The sequence below is a fragment of the Montipora foliosa genome, chromosome 3 (genome assembly GCF_036669935.1).
Source record: "Montipora foliosa isolate CH-2021 chromosome 3, ASM3666993v2, whole genome shotgun sequence".
NCBI classification, from domain to species: Eukaryota; Metazoa; Cnidaria; class Anthozoa; order Scleractinia; family Acroporidae; genus Montipora; species Montipora foliosa.
In genome coordinates this window covers 27632801-27648289 of record NC_090871.1, presented here as the reverse complement: position 1 = coordinate 27648289, position 15489 = coordinate 27632801, and the positions used below count along the sequence as shown (strand labels likewise).

Below are 15489 nucleotides of genomic sequence, written 5' to 3'. Positions count from 1 at the left end.
AACTGGAAAGTTCGTCCAGACGCATTATGCGTCTAGTGCCCGTCTTTATACTAGACGAATTTAACAGACGCAGAAAAAATGTTTCCCCAAGTTCGTCGTAGATGAATTATGCGTCTCTTATAGTTCGTCTCGTCTTTACACTAGACGGATAACATGAGAGACGCATAATTCGTCTGGACGGATTATGCGTCTCTAGTATAAAAACGGCCAATGTCAAATTTTGCAATAAAAATGTTAATGTAGTAGAGAAGAATTACAATGAAGCACAAAAGTATCTTACAGTGAAGAGAAAGGTCGCGTTTTATTGGCTAACCGTCTTGATTACCACGACAACACCTATATCCTCACATGTGAAAGATAAAAATGATATGTTCACTGCGCGCGGTGAAGATATGATTTTTTGGTAAAAGGAGAAAGCCTGGTATTTCATCAATATCTATATAATAAACTATAGTACTAACGAACTACAATTGCCACTGGGATCACACCTGAACGGTATAATAAGAAAATATTACAAAGGAAAAGAAAATAGGTTCAAAAAATCGATTTCTGGTGAAAGTTTAAGAACACTACAACTGATTTTGTTTACGACATTGAATGTCGGAAAAAGTCTTTTTAAAAAAATGACAGGGTCTTCTGATTTAAACGCTTTCTTATTTATTTAATGTAAGGTCAGCTCTGGTATAATGTTAATGCTCGCCTCAAGCTAGCCCCGTGGTAAATGGCTGTCTCAGATCCCTAAATTTTTAAAGCCAGCTTAGCGTCCCTGAAACCAGTGTGAAAGGGAATTGATTTGACTTCGATTGAGTGTCTGTTTTTCATGACCTCAGAATGACTGTTCCTTTGTCATAATCGATTAAGCACAGTGCATGTACTTTTCTTCCAGTTAAAGGAAATTCTCAATTGTTTTGGAACGTTTTGCAGGAACGCATTCATATGGAATAAAAATGTCCATTACAAGTCTAAATCTTGGGCGAAGAAACCCTTTGTTGATAAATTGTGACCGTTGTCTGAAGATTTAGTTAACTTATTTTTAGCCAATGCATTGGTATTTTTTCTTACAAGTGCATAGTTTGAAAAGGCTGTTTTATAATTAACAAATCTAGCCGTCTAAGCAATCTTGTTCATAAAACTTACAAAGAAATCTGGAATTGAGGAAATTGACCACGGGAAGGACCGGTTCCATTTGAGGGCTCCTCACAACTCTTGAAGGTAAACATCACGCCAGACACCTCTTCCATACAGAGTCCGTTGTATCCTTTGCCAGACGGTGGTCCAGAGATTTTTGCCTCGATTAGATAATCGGTGTTTTCCTTTACATCAAGAGGCGTATCAAAAAGAATTTCGAACCCAAAGTAAACAGCACCGTTGCATTGCATAAGCTGTGACTTAAAAATTCCCCTTTTTCTTTTAACAATGGCTCGACTGACAAGATCCTTGACCACCAATTCAACGCTATAGTTGTTGTTCTCACTGCCAAACAAACGCAGTCCATGCAACTTTATGTTTTTGTTCACGGTGAAAATAAGAAGATCCTTTGCCCCCCTGTAAAGCCAACATTGACTTTTATCGAACAGGATAAATCTATCGTAAGTGCGAAACGAAAGGGGTAACCTTGACCGCTTTCTTTCTGGAAATCCTACTGGGACGTCCACTAATGCTGAATTAAAGAACTTTACGAGGTTAATCACTTCGTCTGGAGTAAGAATTTTTGCATCTAGCACAACGGTTGCAAATTCTTGTTGGTTCATCAAGGGAAAGCGGATTTCTTTAACTAGTGCTTCTCCAAGAATCCCTCTTTTTGCTTCTCCATTTGCTTCTAAGCCTTTCTTTTCGCACTGCTTTGTTGCCCACAGGTCAACAGCTTTAAAGAGGTCGATCTCTTTCATGGTAAGAGTGTCTCTTGAGACAATTGATTCAAGCAAGGAGCGTTGAATTGTCCCAAATCCATCTGACGTCACCATTGCTTCGGACTGTGTGTCGACAACTTCCCAGCATCTATCTACCAATACTTTTTCCTCGTACTTTTCAGCCATTGGAAGAATGTCGAAAACATTTGATGCATCTAAATGATTTTGCAGATACTTGCTGCATTCATCAACCAGGGAAGGCACCATGTATTTCTTCGCCAAATAAAACACCTCCATAACATTACTTTCGCTTAAATTCACTTCATCGCTGTACATGAAACGAAACAACTCCAACAGACTGTTGAATTCACAGTCAGGCAATTCAATGGAGCCACTAGTTTCCGCTAGCTCACCGTAAAACATGGCTTCAAACACAGGACTACTAATCGACAGCACAAACTTGTGAGCTGGAACAACTTGTTTACTTTCAAATTTCCCATCGCTGTCAGATTTACGAACCACAAACTTCACATCACTGAAAAGATCGTTGTTCAGCATAAACATGGTTCTTTCTCGGATTGTGGGCCTCTTTGGTTGCCAGTTTTCTCGGGCAGACATCTTCGTGTTGACACGCAATTTAGAAGATTCACGATAATTCGCTTGCTCGGTTGTCAGTCAGTCAAGCCGATGCTCAGCAGCGTGACGGCTATACATAAATTTCAAAAATTCAGTTCAAAGACAACAAAAACACGGTTTCGAGTAAAACTCACTCGATTCTTCTTTACGTTAAATAGTCTGCAAAAACGACTGACTGCAAATTGCTCTGACAGACGTTTTCCGGCATGTCATGCATGTCTTGCAGTTGCATTAAGCAAACGTTTATTCCACACACTAAGGAAGGACTGGACATGTGTTTCCGCTTCATAATTGCTCCTCTTTTAAGTCTACTCTGATGCCAGGTTTGGGTTAGGCTAGGGTTAGGGTTAGGGGTTAGGGTTGGGGGTTAGGGAACAACTACCGCAAAAGCCGGGAGGTAACAGTAAAAGACAAGCCAAAAGACAGATGAACATAAAAAAAATAACATTAAAAATAACAATTTTTATTTAAAACTCTGAATTTCGAATTCTCAGCGAAATATTAATGACAATCGATCGTGAAAACATCAAAATTTCTGCAGTCTCTGATTCTATGAATCAAGGGCAAGGTCATGATGTTCCGTCAAAAGGAAGAAATTGATTACGAGCTAGGCAACCACAAAGGTGCTCGTAATCACTTCGTGTCAACGTTCTTGTTTACATTGAATGAACTACAGGGAAGAATGTTAAATCGATTATCTCTTTCAGAGTATAACAACGTAGATTTTAGCTAAGAAACTTCCCTCTTTTGTTTTTTAATTTTGTTGTAATATTTAACTGAATTTTTACATTTCATCTGTCGGGTCAGGAGGCCTTCTTTGTCAGGTTATTCACTCGAGACACATCGTTAGAGCTGGGTTTCTTCAAAAACTAGGTAATAAACAATCCTCCTCTGGTTTTCAGGGGAAAATCGAGGTTTGAAGCCTAAATTTTGGAAGAATCTCCCTATTTTGAAAGCGGATTGAGTGTCGGTATGTTGCTGGTTCCACAGACGTCCGCACAAACAAGGCTACCACAATGCATCAGCGACACTGCTTATGCCATTTATTGCGATATTATCAAAAAAAAAAAAATTCTCCATTCTTGCATTGATGTTTAAGATTTCAAAGGACAACGTTTGACTTCAAGGTATCCTGGCTATAAGCTAAAGTCTGATAGGTACATTGTTCTGTAAAAGGTGTTGGCTGTAACGACAAGTGGAATAGGTGATCATTAGGTAAAGGAACGGCAGGTACAAAACACAGGTCACAGGTCATTGTTTTACCAATACAGAAAGTATCCTGAACATTCATAAAAGCAAACTTCAGGCCTAAAACCTTTTGTTTAGGACTAATTAGGCCTAAGGTTAGCTTTTATGAATGTTTAGGATACTCTTTCTATTAGTAAAACAATTACCAGTGACCTGTGACTTGTGTTTTGTACTTGCCGGTAAAGGAATTACCAACGCTCACCTCCCAGTTTCTTTTTTTACCCGACGTACTGTCCACTAGCTCACAAACAAAACTAGAGATATGGGAACGAACGCGCAGGATTATCGCGACCCGAAGAAAGAAAAGAAGAGTCAAAGCCGAATCATATACTTCGTTCCTTCGAAGAAGATTCCATTTTGCCATCTGTCTGTTCAGTACAATATCAAAACTCACTGGCCTTTTACCATTTTTTGTTGCTAAACAGATGTATGGCAACATAAAATTTGTGCTGATTTTTTAAACCTATCATCTACTTGACATCTTGTACGCTAAGTACCCAAAAAGAGTCAGCCAATTTGGCCCTCTCAATGATAAAACCCGATTTTGTTTATGAGTGTCAACTAACTCCACTAACTCGACTTTATATTTTCTAGAATGTAGTTTTACATCTTCTACTGAAACCTTTGATCCTAGAGCGATGTATGGGTACCCTAAAAAACATCGGACAGCAAGGATATGCGATACTGAGGCCAGGTCTACAAAATCCCTCTTCCATAAGACCCATTTAGATAATACATGGTTATAGTGAGAAGCACATTCACATTCACTAATCATTTCCGACAAATTGCCTGTAAGCACTTTCTTTTTGTCTCTCGATTTTACAGGGATCTCAAAATGGATACAGATAGTCTTCGGCATGGCTACATTGAATTCTTGGAGCGCGTTGCTGTGGTAACGTTCAAAGAGGTCGTACATGTCGTAGCAGATGAGATGCGATACACTGAGTTGCTTGTTTACGTTTTCTATCAGATCTTGTCTTAATTTTGGAATCCTCATGCAAGTATTGGACATCTTCCTCTTGGTCTGGCAATACATCAGTCAGATTTTTTCGACGTTTTGCTGCCAGTCGTGAGAAAAAGCTCTGGAATTGGTTCTCGTCATCCACTCTGTTCTAGTGAACAGACGTTCTTTATGTTCATTTTTTGCATTGGGCATTCTACTGGAACTTGGGCAGGGTCTGCTTTGCGTCCAGTTCTTTCTCCAAGGGTAAACCGAGCCGTTAGATACTCTTTTGCCTTCTGTGAAAATCTCACGTTACTCCTTTGTGTTCTAAGAGCCCATCCCGTTCGAAGAGGCGAGACAGCAGTACTGACTGCCGGAAAGGTTGTTGCTCCCTTGGAATTTGACGAACAGCTTTGGATATTATCGGCGTCAACCGATGAGATTTTAAGAGCCCAGTCTCTTCTGATAACATCATACTGGTTTACTCTGCTGACGGTATGCTTGCCGACGTCCAGGTGCAGCTCCAGTTGCTCAAACGTTTCGAAAGCCTCAACACATCCAAGAACGGAACATTCGAAGAGTGGCGCCAGGCTTTTCTTGGTAACTTCTAAATGTCGCTTAACTTCTCGCTTGACAAGGGGATCATAAAGACCTTGAGATTTGGCTCTTTGGAGCTATGTTGGACCCTGGTGCTCGACATATATACCATCATAAGGAAGGTACTTCCCGTTACCAATATCATAACGTTTCCAAACTCTCAGAACACATTCTTCATATTGGAAGTTGTGGTTGCTGCCGAAATGGTCTATTTTGTCTACAGAAAAGATCTTCTTTAGTTCTTGGATAAATCTGACTGCACCAGTTGTTCTCCTTGCTGGGTGTTGTGATAATGCGTTCCTCGTGTCCACGGCAGTTAGAACATAATGATTGTGGCCTTCGTTGCGGTAAGTGCGGATCATGCGAGGACTTCATCGGACAGAGTATACGGTCACAGATGCCCTTGCCAGATTGGGGCTCTGAGTTGTGATAGCCTTGAACTGTAACGTTAACTCTGTTTCCGACATCTCTTACAGCGGCTATCAGGGAGCTCAGACCTCTGCCTCGGGTGTGGAAAGAAAGTACACTTGACTTCCATTCCTGGATAATCTTTCCAATTCCTTGGGTAGGGATGTCGGAGCTCAGCAACACGGAGAGAGCCTTTACTCGAGGTTTTGAAGACGTTATTGACCGGGGTTATTGAAGCACAAGACTATAACTCACTTTGAAGTAAAGTGTGAAGACGTGGTCAGTAAAGGAGGCTTTAAGGACATTGTAAATACGTTTCTTTTGGCTGGGAAATTATTAAATTAACGCTTCCCCCTTCAATACTTCCTGTATAAGATTTCTTTTTCTTGCGCCACCTAGTAAACTTCGGCGCGTTTTTTGTCAACACTCTCCCTGTCTTCCTTCATCCGTAATCCGTCTCTTCTTTGATTTTAAAGTTACTTGAAGAATCTTTTAGTTTTCTGACGGTGAGCTTATGCGCCGATCAAATCGAAACTTCAACATACCCCCCGGGAAAAGCTTTGCCCGCATGGGGTGGAGAAAATTGAACCGGAAGTGTCAGGATTTTTTTTTCGGTCGCCGAAGTCGCCAACAGCTATAAAACACGTGTTTGGACGAGATGGAAGAATTTAAAGGAAGAAATATAGCATTTGTGAGCGATTGGCTTACAAAAAAGATCTTTAAAAGTTGTCTTCAAAGGAATTTTGGCTGCGTAATTCGTCTTTCTCATACTATAGAGTGAATACAGTATGGTACGTTTTCACATACTCCATTTCATAGTTAAAGCTATGAAAGCTGTACGTTTCTGTTAGAGGTAATCAACAGACACTGAACAAATCAGTTTAAAATACATGCAGTCGTAAACGCTCTAGGCTCTGTTGTTGATAAATATACAGTTCCCTCGTTAAACAACCTTTGCTGTGTTTCGGGGTTAGAGCAGGTTATACTTGCCTATATAATTATTGACGTTGTCTGACTTAATTAAATTTTCAACTCATTTTTAATAGTTTCAATATTAAAGTCGTGTTTTTGTAGTAGCTTAAGTCTGATAAAAACGGCATCATCATATAAAGGGCCATGAAACATGTGTTAGCATGTTTATACACAAGCTTTACGACAGGAGCCGACGACGATTGTTCTTTAGTAGGGTATGACAGACAAATCCGACGATAGGGTAGGGCATTTCACCATTGTGGCCCGAGGGGGCAGGAATTTGAACGATCCAATCTTCAAAAGTTCAAATACCCGGGCAAAACCCGGGGGGGGGGGGGGGAGGGTTGTTGAAGTTTCGAGTTGATCTGCGCATTACTGTCAGTAGGGACTTTAAGATATGGTACGGCTAGGCTCTAGTACGGCGGGGTTTACCGAAAAAGACTGGGCTGAGAACGCCGTACCTTTGCGCTAATTTTAAACATTAAGTTCGCGATTTGCTCCTGTGCTACTGCGAGAATATGATGTCCGATGAAAAATATTTTATCTTGAGCGATTTATACCACCCAAAGAATGTATAGATTTACCTTACAACGAGTATCCTTTGTTTGATCTCGAAAGCATGTTAAATGATGAATGTAAAGCCGATTGTCGCTTTGAAAAAGCTCATCTGCCACTGCTTGCCGACGTACTACAAATTCCACCCATGTTCAAGTGTTCACATAGGAGTGTAGCTGATGGTATGGAGGCCTTGTGTATGCTTTTTAAAAGACTGAGTTATCCTTGTCGATACGCGGACATGGTCCCTTGATTTGGTCGTCCCATACCGGTTCTTAGCATGACAACAAAACAAGTTATTGATTTTATATATGATACACATGGGCAGCGAATTTTCCAGTGGAATTACGATCTTCGAAACCCAAGATCATTGGAAGAATACACCTATGCTGTAGAAAAGAAAAGAGGCTCACGCCCAGAAAAAGGGCTCCATTCGACAACTGCTTTGGCTTTGCTGATGGAGCTGTGAGACCAATTTCACGGCCGGGAGAAAACCAGAGGGTTCTTTATTTTGGTCACAGACGTGTACATGACATCAAGTTCCAATCTGTCGCACTTCCTACTATAGCCTTATTGCAAATATGTTTGGACCGGTCGGTAAGTACGACTGATTTGACTTTTTGCCAATAACATTAATTCGTGGACCAAAAGTCCATATTTCTGATGCTTTTCATTTGTTTGTTCCTTTCAGAGGGAAGGAAGCACGATGCAGGAATGTTAGCCGACTCTAACCTTCTTGCCAATCTACAAGCGTTTGCGTTTTCACCAGTTGGCGATCCACTAATGTATTTATGGAGAACCCGCCTATGCTCTTCGCGTACATCTTCAAGCACCTTTTCGGAATGCTCTTTCAACGCCACAGATGGAGGCATACAATTGTCGGATCTTCAGGGGAGTGGCTGTTTGGTGACATTGTAAATTACTTTAAATTTATTGACTTTAAGAAGAACTCGGTTTAAGCAGCGTTGGTAAGACGTACATTGTATTTGCTTTGTTAAGAAATGCTCTCATGTGTCTTTATGGCAACACAACATCGGATTTTTTTGGCTATTTTTCATTAGCTTTAAGAGTTTTTTCATCAAAATCAAGTATACCTTTTAGACATCCAAGCTTGGAGCTTGGAGAACTTATCTCTGAAATTAAAATGGAACCCAACATATTGCAGTCCAGCAAATATAAAAGGTTAAACAAGGTGTGTAGTTAAACGAAGTTACTCCAATTAGTTGGCTACAAAGAGATTTTCAAGTTTACTTCTTGGTAAGTGTTTCTAACAAAGCCATCATAGTTTGGGTTTGTTTTGCTCCCGCTGTAGAAAAGCCAACTGAAATGCTTGCATTGGATCGTTTTGTTTACCCATGTTCGCTAACATGGTTTCCCGGCTTCGTAACATCTGCGCTTGCACAATACAACTACCCACATCAGTTATAAACACAATAGTAATGTCAACGATATAATTAATCCGAACATCTTTTTGGATTTGAAAATTTTCCAAGAGAAAAGGATAATATAGTTATTAAAAAAAGAGTGCTTGGACGTTACTTTTTCTAACAAAGACATTATGGCCTGGTTTTGTTGAGCCATTATCATATGGAGATTTTGGCTCTGCTGCTGCTGTGCTTGTTGTTGTTGCATGCCCAGCAGCAGTGTTTGCTGTTGGTTCACCGTAACTTGAAACTGGTTAGCCTTATCCTGCTGTTCGTTCTTCTCCATCTCGATTTCCTTCTCACGGAGTGCCATTTCTCTTCCGCATTTTTCTTTTAAAAACTCTACAGCATCACTGCCACTCCTTCTCTTCCTCCTGTCCTTTATGTCACCTTCATTATCTTCCTGGGTTTCCTTTTCTTTGTCTGGCCCATCCTTTCCATTGCTTGTTTTCGCATTTCTTCAGCATTACCTTTATCATTCTCTTTCTTTCTAATGAGATATTCCAGATGCAAGTATTTTTTCCCTTTCTTTCTCTTTGTACCTAACCTGAAGAAGGGAAAGTCTCTCCCTGACTGCTCTCTGCTTAAATTTCAGCTCCTGGCAATTCTTCAGAGACTGAGCTATATCATAAAAGGTGTTTACAAAAAACGTTGAAACTGATCTAGATAAAAAATTACTAAAAACTGAATTTTCGACTGCAACTGCGGTCTTCATCAGAGTGACTAAAATATGCTGTTCGAGAGTAATATGCTAAAACTAAAATAAGAAGTTTTTATCATATAATGGATACTGATCGCCCATCAAGTATTTATGAGCTATATCAGTCCATATCTTCCCTGCATCATTCAGCTCGGTATCGTGCTTCGTTTCGAAAATAGAGCAGTTTGAATTTCAGAGTTTTTCACAGTGCGTGACATGTTGACGGCTTTCGAAAAACATGCCAGTTGCATAAAAACATCGATTTCCCTCGTGTTTTTGTGGCCTAAACAGCCAATATACTAGAAAACGTGTCTATACGAATGTTTTCTAGCTCATTATACAGCAGAAAGTGTTAAAGACAGCCAAACTAAATTCCAGTTGTTTCTACAGGTTTCCGGCCGCCATGTTGGTGTACTTCAGCAGTACACCAACATGGCGCCTCCATACTAAACTCTACAAATTTAATTAATAAATATTTCGCAGAATAACTCAAGTACGGAATATCGCACAGCCCTGAGACTTGGACCCGTTGTTTATTTATTTCTCTTCTACAACACTTCCACTTCTTAACTCAATTTATTGAATCGTAAGCGATTTATGTTTTCACTTGCGTGACGTGCAACCCAAGAATTTCCCGTAGTAGAAAGCAGGCTACGGCGGGAAAGCCGTACTGGTACGCGCGGTATGACGCCACCGGAAGTAATCTTCAACATCTGCCGCCGTACTAGAGCCTAGCCGTACTATATCTTAAAGTCTCTATTCAGTATTCCAATACGGTCTAAACCAATTCAGTTCTATGGCAAAAAGCGATTAATACTGGAACGTGCAATAGATACCCTAATTAATCAACATGTTTTCGAGCACTTTTGTTGGTCAAGATTACTTCGTTTTTACACCGAATTTGGTCTCAGTAAAGAGCGAATAGCACCACTTGGACAATTTTTCCGAACATCAACCTTTTATTGGCTTTATTGCTGGATCGTGCCCAACGGAAAACTTTTCATATTCACAGTTCCACCCTCTATCTCTATTTTCGGCGTTGTATGTTTCAGTTTCATTAAGTTATTCCGCCTTTTTTTATTATTGAAGTGGTGGAGATACCAGGGTATACGCAGTGTTCTTCACGTTGATGATTTTCTTGCATGACCTCGAGCGAACTGAGTCAGCGACTAATGAAAACTCTGACGTCATCAGGTCAGATTTCGCCCCTCGCAGGCTTCTTAGTCAACGAGGATCGCAGTAATACAAGACGTGCACGAGCGGATCTGGGGGAGGGTGCAGGGGGTGCGCACCCTCCCCCTGACATGACCTTCGGTTTTATAATACAACTGGTATTCTGCCAAAAAAAAACCTCACCAGTCAGCTACGGCATTCCTTAGTGGTGCACCCTCTCCTATGAAAAATCCTGGATCCGCCCTGACGTTATTGGCAACATAAATAGGTTCTAGAAAAAGCAAATACCCAACTGCGATAGCTGTGAACGCTTCGGCGAAATAAATGGATGAGTTGTTGATTGTGATTTATTAAGGATATAATCACCTCCAATAGCAGCCAGAGAAAGAATTAAGAATAACTTTGAAGAAATTCAAATTTCTTGTGAAAGCTCATTTTGTTCGGTCATGAATTGAATGTCAAAAAATCTACAGTACTTGGCCTAAAAAATGGCGAGGTCGTCTGATTTAGCACCTTTCGACATCTTTGAACGATTTCTTTTTTAAATTAATTGTCGGCACTTGCCCTATTCAACCCACCTAGCCCTCTCGTAGGCTTTTTAAAAGCAAGTTGTCGGTTTTCATGTGATGCATAATTATTAATGGTACTTTCTATACTCGTCACAATGTGTCACAAGTCTGAGAATTTCATGTATTACTTTTAGGGTTGGACTTGTGGCAATTGTGTACATTTTTGCTACTGATTGACAGTTTGAAAACGCTGTTTTATGACTGTCAGATGTAGCGGAGCAAGCAATTTTAAAAAATCTTACAAAGAAAACACAAATCGGGGAAATTGACCATCGGAAGGACATGTTCTGTACCTGTTCTGCTCACTTCTCTTAAATGTAAACTGCACGCCAGACACGTCAACCACAGAAAGGCCGTTGCATCCCTTGCCAGAGAGTGGCCCGGAGATTTGTGCTTCGATTTCATAATCGGTGTTTTTCTTCACATCAAGTGGCGTGTCAAAAACAATTTCAAACCCAAAGTAAATACCATATTTGCATGCCATTTGCTGTGACCTAAAGCTATCCGTCTTGGTTTTAACAGTGGAATGGGTATGAAGATCATTGATCACTAATTTAACGTGATAATTGTTGTTCATACTCCCAAATAAACACATTCCATGCAACTTGATTTTGTTACTCACGCTAAAAATAAGACAGTCCTTTATCCCTGATCCGTAACTCCAAACCTGACTTCTCTGTACGTTGTTAAATCTATCACAAGTGTGAAACACAGGGGATAAACCTGACCGCTTTGTCTCTGGAAATCCCACTGGGGTGGCCACCAATGCTGAATTGAAAAACTTAAAGAGGTTGATTACTTCGTCTAGAGTAAGGATTTTTGCATCAAGGACAACGGTTGCTAATTCTTGTTCTTTCATCAAGGGAAAGCGGATATTTTTAACTACTGCTTCCCCAAGAATCCCTCTTTTTGCTTCACCATTTGCTTCTAGGCCTTGCTTTTTGCATTGCTTTGTCGCCCACAAGTGAACAGCTTTAAAGAGGTTGACCTCTTGCAGGGTAAGAGTGTCTCTTGAGATGATTGCCTCAAGCAAGGAGCGTTGAATTGTCGCAAATCCATCTGACGTCACGACTTCTTCCGACTGCGTGTCGATCACTTTCCAACATCGATCTACCAAGGCTTTGTCGTCGTACTTTTCAGCCAATGGAAGGATGCTGAGGACATTTGATGGCTGTAAATTATTTTGCACATATTCGCTGCATTTATCAACCAGTGAAGGCAGCATGTATTTCTTCGCCAAATAAAAGACCTCCATAACATTGCTTCCGCTTAAATTCACTTCATCGCTGTACATGAAACGAAACAACTCCAACAGACTGTTGTATTCACAGTCAGGCAGTTCAATGGAGCCACTAGTTTCCGCTAGCTCACCGTAAAACATAGCTTCAAACACAGGACTACTAATCGACAGCACAAACTTGTGAGCTGGAATAACTTGCTTACTTTCACTTTCGTCATCGCTGTTAGATTTACGAACCACAAACTTCACATCGCTGAAAAGAGGGTTGTTCAGCATAAACATGGTTCTCTCTCGGATTGTGGGCCTCTTTGTTTGCCAGTTTTCTCGGGCAGACATCTTCGTTTTGATAGGGAATTTACAAATGTTCACGATACTTCGCTTCCTTCGTTGTGTCTGTCAAGCCGATGCTCCAGCTGATGCTCAGCAACGTGACGACTTTTCAGCGCATGAGACATACGTCACACTCTTGCTGTGTGATGCATGAATGCTTCCTGATTCAAATCTGGCTTTTTACGGGACTTCACAAAAAACTAAAGTTAAAAACTTTGAATCCTTTCCTTCATCAGGTTAAAGGTGTGTTTGTGTGTGTGAACGCTGTTGGATAGCCAACGATGATGCCACTTGAGAAAAGGATCCAGCCGGATACGCAACGCTTCCTCTTAAAAAATCGTAACTTGCATAAACAGAAGATGGAGCGAACTCTTCTCGTGTAATTGAAAGTCCCTTTATTGTACGTTTCGCCTGTTCGGGATTCTTCAGCAATACTGTACAAGATAATGAATACTTAGAATAAAAATACGTAAAACTAGTCTGGACTTTCATATGTAAAAAACAATGGAAAAATTATGTAAATACATATGACAGATAATTATCGTAAAACAAATCTTAAGGTAAAATACATGATAAAAATAGACTATAAAATATGAAGGCATAATAGGCAGCTAATTGGGTGTTGGTTGAGACGATAACTAAGTTAAAAATAAAAACAAACTAATTCCTATGGCTAATGACTACAAATGACGCTGAGTGGCTGGCTTGGTGTAAATTATCGCGAATCCTATTTTTGGAATTGAACTCTGATCTTTTTTTCAAACCAAATGGTGCAAGGGTGCAGAATTGGGCTCACCAAAAAGCCTCCCTAGTTAGTAAGCGTCCATCAAGGCTATTATTGTTGCTAACGCTGGAATTGGAAATTTGTTCTATGATGAGAAATTCAAAATGTGACAAAACGTGATCTTCTCTATTAAAATGGATGGCAACTTTCGCATGTGCTTTTTTTGGAGGTCATTGCAGATTAATGATTGCGGAATCTAACCTTGAATTCGTTGCTAGTAGAACCCACACTTGAGTGAGTCTTGCAAACTACATTTCCTGCATGTAACCAATTCAAGTAAATAACGTTTTTGGATTTACAACTAATAAGAGACTGTCTGATAGGGTAAGTTCTATTTGATCAGGTGGTAGTACTGGTAAAACACTCAGATTCTAATAAACAATTACGACAAAGGTCGCGCTTAGCATTACATTTTTGACCGTCCCGCTTTTCATCCTTGATGTAAAAATGGGAATTGCGCCTGCTTGCTAGAATTTCTATGATGTTCTTGGTTCTGCGAAAGATGGAATTATGGAACCCTTGGAAAATATCTTTGGCTAACGAAGGAGAATTATAAATAAGATGTTTGTGATGATTAAGAATTCTACCAATGTTGGGTAAGCGAGGATTGAGATCTATAACCAAAGGAAATATTTTCTTAGTCGTCTTGGCTTGAGGGAGAAGCAACTCATCTCTAGGTATAGATTTAGCCCTTTCAAATTGTTGGGAAACGAACGCAGGTTTGTATCCCCGCTTATAATCTTTTAATTATATATAGATCTGCTGGTCTGTTTTAAGCTTGGTTGCATGCTTTATATTTGAAAAAAAGCAGTTTGAATTTTGGATTTTGTCCCAATACGTGACATCTGGCGTCACATTCTGTCTCTTATATAAAAGGGTATTCTGATGAAACAACACGATTTTTCAAAAGTCTAAAATCCTCGAAGAAACGCCGCCAAAATGTTGTATACGCTTTTCACATTATGAATTTAACTTACTTTCACCAACATTTCAATGTTATTACGTCGAAGTAATTGTTTCTCATAGCATCCGCCATTTTTGGTATGTCGCCAGCATACTTATTCGAGAAAGCCTGGAGCGAGGACTGATGACGTCACTACTCAACAAAATGGTCGCTGCTACTTGAGTAAACAATGGAAAACATGTCTGAAAGAGAAGCTTCGTCTTCTGTCGATCATGATTTATCGACTTCGGAATTCGTTTGACTTCGAAAAACATTCTGAGATATTACCTGTGTCGGATGACCTGTGATCATGAAGATTTAGGCTTGTGGCTACTGAGGAAAAAGCAGCCGCATATCGACGGGGAAGAGCTCAAGAGGAAGAACAACAGGAATGCTTCGAGATCGTTCGAATTAACTGAGATTAGATGGTTTCGCTAACGTCCAGGGGCTGGTTGCTCGAAGACTGGTTAGCGCTAACCGATGGTTAAGAGATATCAAAACCTATAGGTTTCCATGGTATTTATTGCTGGTTAGCGCTAACCATGCTTCGAGCAACCGGGGCCAGTTCGCTAACGACCGAAGTCGATTCGCTAACGTGTTTAGTTGTTTCGCTAACGTCCAGTTTCCCAACAACCGAAGTCGATCGGCTAACGTGTTTGGTTGCTCTAAGCATATTTCGCTGCTTTCAGCGAGAATCTCAGGCCTTAATGAAGGGAAGACCAAAGGGAGAGGATTTCGATCTGTGTTTTTTAGCAGCTTGTAGATCATATATGCCGCAAACTCTTCACAGATTGTAACTTTTTCAAGGCTGTGTTGCTTTTATAGAGTAGTCTTATCTCGGGATTTTGAAATATTTGAAGGAGATGGCTGTCATAAGGGAACGATTTAGTCTGTTATTACTGGGTTGCCAGTATGGCAATCCCAGTCGGAAAGTGGGTGGGATTTGTTTGTTTTCATTTTTTCTTTTTGCTATTTTCCGTGTCGGTAAAAGTCTTGCCTGTCACTCCCCTGCTAAGTGGTATCTCTGTGCATAGAGCCTTATGCTCGTATTTTCTTAGGATAGAGAGGGTAGTGGAAATGCGTAGATTTCTCTGGTGGACACAGTGGAATGATAAAC

At 40.3% G+C, this 15489-nt stretch overlaps 2 protein-coding genes and 1 pseudogene across 2 annotated transcripts; all 3 read right to left on the bottom strand.

Moving 5' to 3' along the window:
* Window positions 1–215: 215 nt before the first annotated feature.
* Window positions 216–2502, bottom strand: LOC137994693 (BTB/POZ domain-containing protein 6-like). The gene has a single exon (XM_068840298.1). It carries the CDS (start codon window positions 2466–2468, stop codon window positions 1134–1136), a length of 1335 nt encoding a protein of 444 aa, XP_068696399.1. The 5' UTR covers window positions 2469–2502; the 3' UTR covers window positions 216–1133.
* Window positions 2503–8631: 6129 nt separating this feature from the next.
* On the bottom strand, window positions 8632–10524 carry LOC137995506 (mRNA export factor GLE1-like; annotated as a pseudogene).
* On the bottom strand, window positions 9900–12819 carry LOC137994694 (BTB/POZ domain-containing protein 6-like). The gene has a single exon (XM_068840299.1). It carries the CDS (start codon window positions 12649–12651, stop codon window positions 11314–11316), a length of 1338 nt encoding a protein of 445 aa, XP_068696400.1. The 5' UTR covers window positions 12652–12819; the 3' UTR covers window positions 9900–11313.
* Between the last annotated feature and the right edge of the window lie 2670 nt (window positions 12820–15489).